The sequence below is a fragment of the Canis lupus genome, chromosome 30 (genome assembly GCF_048164855.1).
Source record: "Canis lupus baileyi chromosome 30, mCanLup2.hap1, whole genome shotgun sequence".
NCBI classification, from domain to species: domain Eukaryota; kingdom Metazoa; phylum Chordata; class Mammalia; order Carnivora; family Canidae; genus Canis; species Canis lupus.
Window position 1 is genome coordinate 22,190,600 of NC_132867.1, and position 9,569 is coordinate 22,200,168.

At 35.3% G+C, this 9,569-nt stretch overlaps 1 protein-coding gene across 1 annotated transcript; it reads right to left on the bottom strand.

Annotated features, from left to right (window-relative positions):
- Positions 1–8,400: 8,400 nt before the first annotated feature.
- On the bottom strand, positions 8,401–9,287 carry CCDC34 (coiled-coil domain containing 34). Its single transcript, XM_072806444.1, is given in 4 exon segments — positions 8,401–8,525; positions 8,528–8,880; positions 8,882–8,979; positions 8,982–9,287. Coding segments are annotated over 4 exon segments (882 nt in total).
- Positions 9,288–9,569: the final 282 nt, after the last annotated feature.

A 9,569-nucleotide genomic window follows, 5' to 3' on the forward strand; every position in this document is an offset into this window, starting at 1 on the left:
AACTACAAATCCTTCCTTTCACTTTGCTATGGGATTTTCCTGCTGCTCTTCTCAGCAAAAAGTGGAAGCTATTTCTCTATCTCATGGAATCAGTGTCGATCCTGGTAAGTTGTATCGAGTGACAAAAAGTAGGGACCTGCACTGTGGGAATTCAGATGCTAGTCTGAAGTGGACTGGAGTTTCCACTCTCACCCTTCTGGCAATTTGTCTCAAGCTGCCATGCAAATAATCTCTATTCACTCTTGGAGGATTACAGACCACATGAGGGACTATTTTACCTGAGTTCCTCTTGCACCGTCATCTGACTGGCAACTGGACAGCCAACAACCAATACCAGGCATCTACGTCCATATTAGAACATTCAGTAACAGTAGAGTCATGATATGACTACGGTTTAGAGTAACCTAGGCAAAAGTCACAGGAGACCTGCACGTTTAAACCCATTCCATACTGCTGACATACAAATATGAGTAGATAAACTGAGTATTTAAAGCCTTAGGGTTTTGTGGTAATTTGTTATACAGGAAAGGATAACTGGTAAATCTCTAAGACATCTAGTTTCTGAAGTAAAAATAAATCTATTCAAGAGACCCTGATAAAGTCCGTTTGAATAATAGCTAAAAATAAAATGTAAGTAATTTTTTTGGAATGCAATGTGCTAAACATTTATTACCTCTAATAATCTTCAAAGTAATAAACTTAGTACTTTTCTTATCTCTACTTTATAGATATTGAAACATCGAGAGGGTTTTTAAATTGTTCAAGTTTCCACAACTAGAAAGATGGATGAATGAATTCGAAACTAGGTCTAACTTTAAAGGAAATATTCTTAGCTAGTACACATATCTTGTGTTTATCTTGTATCTTGTTCCTCCCTATTTTTTCATAATTTCCCTTAATAGTGCCTCCAGCAAGGAGTAAAAATACTGAAACTTGCAAAAGCATTATACCTTAAGATGTGAAACCACACAATAATGGTATAAAATAATTTTTTGCATTTTTTTCTGTATCTGTTCACATAGAGAACAGGATGCCTTCCTGACAGAAGCTCAATAATTATGCCTGTATGTAGTTTTGTGTGGCTAACAATATATCACTACTTAGAGAACAACTGTTTATGTTCAGCTAGTCATGGAATAGGAATGGCATCAATGCATTTCTGGGGCATTCTCAGAAATGTAAGATTGTATAGCAATGAACCACAATCACTGAAGTCATCAAGAGGTTCTCACAAAAAGAAGAAAAAAATTGTATAAATAACAGGTTAGGATGTGAGAAGAGAGAAATTAAAATACAAGCCAATATGCTTCCTTAATATGATGATAATACAAGTGGAAATGAATCAAAAATCATACATTATTAACATTTTCAGATAAATATGATAGGTATATTGAAAAATACACGAAACATAGCATACCCTCTTTTATTTTTTAATGATCATGGGAAAACAGGCATGCATTTTATGCATTTTTCAAGTATACATTCCTACTAAAGAAAAAAAGAAATGTTGCTTCTCAAGTCGAGGATCTGGTCTTTTTGAATAGTTATATTTCCAAGTTTAAATGAAAAATTTGCTAAAAGAATATTCAAAGACTTACCAAGAAAGGTTTGTGATCTATGGATTTACAATTTTAGTAAATGGTATTTTAATTAACTTTCAAATTATCCTCTCTTAATGTTGTAAAATATCACATAATTATGATAAAACATGATGGCTTTCTTTCTCCCTGCATGAGTACACACAGAAATAAATGTATATATATTTTCTACACACTACACATATGTAACTCTGTACATGTATAGTTATATATACAGTTACATTTTATTTCTTTTTTTAGTTGCATTTTATTTCTATATACTATCAACAAATATCAATACTTAAAGATAAATTATGCATTTACTCAATGGATTGAAAAATACTGATCAGAAGGGATATTTGCTCCTCAATGCTTAAAGCAACATTATCAATAACCAATTATGGATAGGGCTCATATAGCCATTGACTGATGAATGGATAAGGAAGAGTTGGTATGTACACACACACACAAACACACACACACAAGAATATTGATCATAAAAAAGAATGAAATCTTACAATTTGTAATGATGTGGATGGAGCTAGAGTATTATACTAAGTGAAATAAGTCAGAGAAAGACAAATATGTGATTTCACTCACGTGTAATTTTAAAAAACAAAACAAATGAACTTGGGGATAAATAAAAAGAGAGAGGTATACCATAAAACAGACTTAACTCTAGAGAACAAACTGAGGGTTGCTGGAGAAGAAGTGGGCAGAGGGATGTGTTAAGTGGGTGAGGGGTATTAAGGAGGGCACTTGTAACGAGCACTGAGTATTGTATATGAGTGATGAATCACTAAATTTTACTCTTGAAGCTAATATTACTCTATAAGCTAATTACCTGAAAATTAAATAAATGTTTATAAAGTTGTCTGCATAAGAGTAAAGAAATTAAAAATCAAAAGTAAATAAATAATATATGCAAAAATAGAGACTTGGAAAAACAAAATATACCAAAAAATAAGCTAAAGATGAAAAATAGAGATACACACCATGTTCATGGTATGGAAAACAATATTACTAAGATGTCAGTTTTCCCCAAATTTATCTATAGATTATAATCAACCCTAATAAATTTTCCAGTAAGCCTTTTTAAAATAAGTAAGAAAACTTGCTTCTTAAATTGAGATGAATATACAATGAAAACAGAATAACTTAATTTAAAAAAATAAAACACTGAAACACACAAGACAACAAAGGATGTAATAAATAGAACGGTTAATGAAAAGAATAATACACTAAATATTAATGAGAAAGTAGAGTGTCAGAGATCTTATACATTGCTATTGGGATGTAAAATATTACAAATACTTTGGAAATAAGTTTTCAGTTAAAAGAAATATATGCCAATCTTAGATAGTTTAGCTGTTTTTCACCTAGTAAAGGGACTTATAAAAGAAGACTGATTATATTTTTTTCCTAAGAGAACAAATCTCGAGACAAAAGGAATGTTGAACTGTCCAATGAGTATGTTCAAACACCATAAAATAATTTTTAAAAGGCAGTGGTAGAATTACAGTATACAGAAAAATGTACTAGAAATGTTAATGAATCACATTGATTGTTTTACGAGTGTTGAACCAGACTTGTGTCCCCGGGATAAATCCTACTTGGTCATGGTGAATAATTTTCTTAATGTGCTGTTGGATCCTATTGGCTAGTATCTTGTTGAGAATTTTTGCATCCATTTTCATCAGGGATATTGGTCTGTAATTCTCCTTTTTGGTGGGGTCTTTGTCTGGTTTTGGAATTGAGGTGATGCTGGCCTCATAGAACGAATTTGGAAGTACTCCATCTCTTTCTATCTTTCCAAACAGCTTTAGTAGAATAGGTATGATTTCTTCTTTAAACGTTTGATAGAATTCCCCTGGGAAGCCATCTGGCCCTGGAGTTTTGTGTCTTGGGAGGTTTTTGATGACTGCTTCAATTTCCTCCCTGGTTATTGGCCTGTTAAGGTTTTCTATTTCTTCCTGTTCCAGTTTTGGTAGTTTGTGGCTTTCCAGAAATGCGTCCATTTCTTCTAGATTGCCTAATTTATTGGTGTATAGCTGTTCATAATATGTTTTTAAAATCGTTTGTATTTCCTTGGTGTTGGTAGTGATCTCTCCTTTCTCATTCATGATTTTATTAATTTGAGTCTTCTCTCTCTTCTTTTTAATAATGTTGGCTAATGGTTTATCTATCTTGTTAATTCTTTCAAAGAACCAACTCCTGCTTTTGTTGATCTGTTCCACAGTTCTTCTGGTCTCGATTTCGTTGAGTTCTGCTTGAATCCTTATTAACTCTCTTCTTCTGCTAGGTGTAGGATCTATTTGCTGTTTTTTCTCTAGCTCCTTTGGGTGTAAAGTTAGCTTTTGTATTTGAGTTCTTTCCAGTTTTTGAATGGATGCTTGTATTGCGATGTATTTCCCCCTTAGGACTGCTTTTGCTGCATCCCAAAGATTTTGGATGGTTGTATCTTCATTCTCATTAGTTTCCATGAATCTTTTTAATTCTTCCTTAATTTCTTGGTTGACCCTTTCATCTTTTAGCAAGATGGTCCTTAACCTCCACGTGTTTGAGGTCCTTCCAAACTTCTTGTTGTGTTTTAGTTCTAATTTCAGGGCATTATGGTCTGAGAATATGCAGGGGACTATCCCAATCTTTTGGTATTGGTTCAGAACTGATTTGTGACCCAGTATGTGGTCTATTCTGGAGAAAGTTCCATGTGCACTTGAGAAGAATGTGTATTCAATCAATGCCCAGAAATCAATGGCATTTCTATACACTAACAATGAGACTGAAGAAAGAGAAATTAAGGAGTCAATCCCATTTACAATTGCACCCAAAAGCATAAGATACCTAGGAATAAGCCTAACCAAAAAGGTAAAGGATCTATACCCTAAAAACTACAGAACACTTCTGAAAGAAATTGAGGAAGACACAAAGAGATGGAAAAATATTCCATGCTCATGGATTGGCAGAATTAATATTGTGAAAATGTCAACGTTACCCAGGGCAATTTACACGTTTAATGCAATCCCTGTCAAAATACCATGGACTTTCTCCAGAGAGTTAGAACAAATTATTTTAATATTTGTGTGGAATCAGAAAAGACCCCGAATAGCCAGGGGAATTTTAAAAAAGAAAACCCTATCTGGGGGCATCACAATGCCAGATTTCAGGTTGTACTACAAAGCTGTGGTCATCAAGACAGTGTGGTACTGGCACAAAAACAGACACATAGATCAATGGAAGAATAGAGAACCCAGAAGTGGACCCTGAACTTTATGGTCAACTAATATTCGATAAAGGAGGAAAGACTATCCATTGGAAGAAAGACAGTCTCTTCAATAAATGGTGCTGGGAAAATTGAACATCCACATGCAGAAGAATGAAACTAGACCACTCTCTTTCACCATACACAAAGATAAACTCAAAATGGATGAAAGATCTAAATGTGAGACAAGAGTCCATCAAAATCCTAGAGGAGAACACAGGCAACACCCTTTTTGAACTCGGCCACAGTAACTTCTTGCAAGATACATCCACAAAGGCAAAAGAAACAAAAGCAAAAATGAACTATTGGGACTTCATCAAGATAAGAAGCTTTTGCACAGCAAAGGATACAGTCAACAAAACTCAAAGACAACCTACAGAATGGGAGAAGATAGTTGTAAATGACATATCAGATAAAGGGCTAGTTTCCAAGATCTATAAAGAACTTAAACTCAACACCAAAGAAACAAACAATCCAATCATGAAATGGGCAAAAGACATGAAGAGAAATCTCACAGAGGAAGACATAGACATGGCCAACATGCACATGAGAAAATGCTCGGCATCACTTGCCATCAGGGAAATACAAATCAAAACCACAATGAGATACCACCTCACACCAGTGAGAATGGGGAACATTAACAAGGCAGGAAACCACAAATGTTGGAGAGGATGCGGAGAAAAGGGAACCCTCTTACACTGTTGGTGGGAATGTGAACTGGTGCAGCCACTCTGGAAAACTGTGTGGAGGTTCCTCAAAGATTTAAAAATAGACCTTCCTTACGACCCAGCAATTGCACTGTTGGGGATTTGCCCCAATGATTCAGATGCAATGAAACGCCAGGACACCTGCACCCCGATGTTTCTAGCAGCAATGTCCACGATAGCCAAACTGTGGAAGGAGCCTCGGTGTCCATCGAAAGATGAATGGATAAAGAAGATGTGGTTTATGTATACAATGGAATATTCCTCAGCCATTAGAAATGACAAATACCCACCATTTACTTCAACGTGGATGGAACTGGAGGGTATTATGCTGAGTGAAGTAAGTCAATCAGAGAAGGACAAACATTATATGTTCTCAATCATTTGGGGAATAGAAATAATAGTGAAAGGGAATATAAGGGAAGGGAGAAGAAATGTGTGGGAAATATCAGAAAGGGAGACAGAACATAAAGACTCCTAACTCTGGGAAACAAACTAGGGGTGGTGGAAGGGGAGGAGGGCGGTGGGTGGGGGTGAGTGGGTGACGGGCACTGAGGGGGACACTTGACGGGATGAGCACTGGGTGTTATTCTGTATGTTGGTAAATTGAACACCAATAAAAAATTAATTTAAAAAAAATACAACAAGAATATAATTATTCTAAACACTTTCTAGCAGGGAAATAAACATTTGAATATACATATAATTAAATAATGAAATGCTATGCAACCTTAAAACAATGAAAGCATGAATAGGTCAGTAATATGTTATGAATGTTAGTAAATATCTCTATTAATTTTATCTTGATAGAATAACATGAATAGGATAATTTGTTTAGGATTCTCCAATGTTAAATGTGAATGTCCACTTGTGTGTCAAATTAAGTTCTGAGAAATATATTCACTTAAATTTGAAATTTTCTTCAATCTTTTATTTTTTTATTTTTTATTTTTAACATTTTTAAAAGATTTTATTTATTTATTCATTATTTATTCACAGAAAGAGAGAGGCAGAGACACAGGCAGAGGGAGAAACAGGCTCCATGCAGGGAGCCTGACGTGGGACTCGATCCTGGGGCCCCAGGATCATGCCCTGGGCCAAAGCCAGGTGCTAAACCTCTGAGCCACCCAGGCTGCCCCACTACTTTTATTTTTATTTAACTTAATATTCATTGATATCGTTAGGAATGTACAAATTGATCAGTTTTAACTGTTTCTTTCAAATCTTGAAATAATTTATAGTTATCTATCAATACTTAAAAATATCACTGATTAAAATTTATAGTTAATAAAATTTATAGTTAATATACTGTGTGATAGATTTCTGCTCCCTATTTAGTTTATGTCCAGTTTATCTTACCTACAAAAGCTAATAATGGTCAGTTGCAAGATTTGAAGGGTGATCTAAATAGTTATCAGAGATAATATTTAGTTTAATGAATATGTGCAAATTTGCATAGAGAACAGAATTATATCAATTTTTTTATATAAAAAATTTTCTTATATCAAATTTCAGGATGTATACAGTATGTGAAAAAATTATTTGTATTATTAAATAGAACATTTAATAAAACACTAACATGTAACATTCAATAAAGCCTGTACATGTGTATTCAAACACATATGTCTTCACAGTCAGTGTTTTTTTTTTTAATATTTTATTTATTTACTCATGAGAGACACACAGAGAGAGGCAGAGGGAGAAGGAGGCTCCATGCAGGGGGCCTGATGTGGGACTGATCCCGGGTCTCCAGGATCACATCCTGGGATAAAGGCGGTGCTAACCTGCTGAGCCCCCCGGGCTACCCAGTCAGTGTTTTTGTTTTTTTTTTTTTTTTTCTTTTTTAACACAACAATGTGTAGTTTTAATACAAGCTGAATATAAACACAATCGTTAGATATTCAGTCACTTCTCCTGTAAACAATATGACAAAATCAAGCTTAAAACACTTATAAAAATGAAAATATATAAAACACCCTCCTCAATTAACTCTAAGAACAACACATACAAATGCAAAAATTTGAACTTCTCAATAATCATGTCAAATGTTGAGAGGCCTATTGATCAATGAAAAATGATTCTAGGGCCACCTGGTGGCTCAGTGGTTGAGCATCTGCCTTTGGCTTAGGTCGTGATTCCAAGGTCCTGGAATCAAGTCCCACATCAGGTTCCATGAAGGGAGACTTCTTCTCCCTCTGCCTATGTCTCTGCCTCTCTCTCTCTGTGTCTCTCATGAATTAATAAATGAAATCTGAAAGAAAGAAAGAAAGAAGAAAAGAAAGAAGAAAGAAAGAAAGAAAGAAAGAAAGAAAGAAAGAAAGAAAGAAAGAAAGAAAGAAAGAAAGAAAGAGAAAGAAAGAAAGAAAGAAAGAAAGAAAGAAAGAAAGAAAGAAAGAGAAAGAAAGAAGAAAGAAAGAAGAAAGAAAAAAAGAAAGAAAGAAGAAAGAAGAAAGAAAGAAAGAAAGAAAGAAAGAAAGAAAGAAAGAAAGAAAGAAAGAAAGAAGAAAGAAATGATTCTAAGAGTTCCAGGTTGGGGTGCCTCGGTGACTCAGTCGTTTAAATATATGTCTTCCACTGGGTCATAATCCCAGTGTCCCAGGGTCAACCTTCCCATTGGACTCCCTGTTCAGTGTGGGGATCTGCCTCTCCCTCTGCCCCTTTCCCATTCAAGCTCTCTCTCTGTCTCTTTCTCTCTCTCTCAAATAAATAAATAAAATATTTACATAAATAGATGATAGATAGATAGATGATAGATGATAGATAGATAGATAGATAGATAGATAGATAGATAGATAGATGATAGATAGATAGACAGACAGGCTAGCTCCAGGTAAAAGCATGTAATTTTCCATGTCCACTATCTTTGTATTCTGTACAGAGTTCCAAGGCAAAGACTGCTTCTTACCCTCTGAACCACCAGAGATGATGATCTCCCTGGCTGACTCTTCACAAACTCTTTAGTATTATTTACTCATAGATCTTAGCTTCTTTGGAAGGAGACATATGGATGGGTTTCCATGGACCCAGATTATAAAAGGCTGGTTCTTTATCAGAATTTCCACTGTAGGATTCTGTAAGTTTTCCATTGGCTTAACCATAGGTTTCTGCAGCTGGACAGGGTTTATTTGTTTTTTTTTTTTCATTTTCCAATGACTCTTTAAACTTTTTTCCTGCTATTTCCTTTTTTCCCCTTGATATTCAGCTTGCCATTTTCTTTTTCCTTTTCTATCGTCTCACATTCTTTAATCATTCATAATATTTTTCTTTTGCCTTTTCTTGCAAATGTTCCTTCTCCAGTTCTGATGCTTCTTTCTCCATTTCTTTATTAATTTTGTTCCCTTTTTCTTTTCTGTTCATTCTTTTTCTGAACTCATTCCTTGTGTTTTTCTTCAGCAATTACCTTTCTTCTTTTACATTCTTCCATTTCTTTTCTTTTTTTTTTTCTAGCTGTTGTTTTAATTCCTCCAGAGCTTTCCATTGCAGATTGTTACATTCTTTCTCTTTGTCAACAAACCGCACTTCCCATAGGGTCAGGCAGCTTCCTAGTAAGTGTACCTGTTTCTGTTCTTAGTTATCTTCTAATTGAAACAAACAGGAGCACCCTTTTATCTCCACTACTCTCAGGCTCACCACCTTAGCGTCTGAATCATGAGCATCTTCATCCACCTCTTCCTTATCCTTCCCATGGCCATTGTTATAGTCATACAGGAAGCTTTGGTGGCTGAGGAGAGACAACAACCACATGGTGAAATTTTTGCACCTCAGTAGCAGTGACTGGGAGCTGATATCACCGTCACCAGCCCCTGACTCTGGGCACCTGCCATGAGGACCTGGACTGGCAGCTGACCTAGGACAGCTGGTAGGATGAGGGTGATTCAGCCTCCCACAGTCCAGAAGCCCACATTAGGCCTGTCAAGTTCAAACCCGTGCAGAAGCAGTGAGCAATGGTTTCTTAATTAGAGTGATAAGTAGATTTTTCACAATCATGACTAAATGGAATTGTCCAAGTAGATCATCTAGATGAAT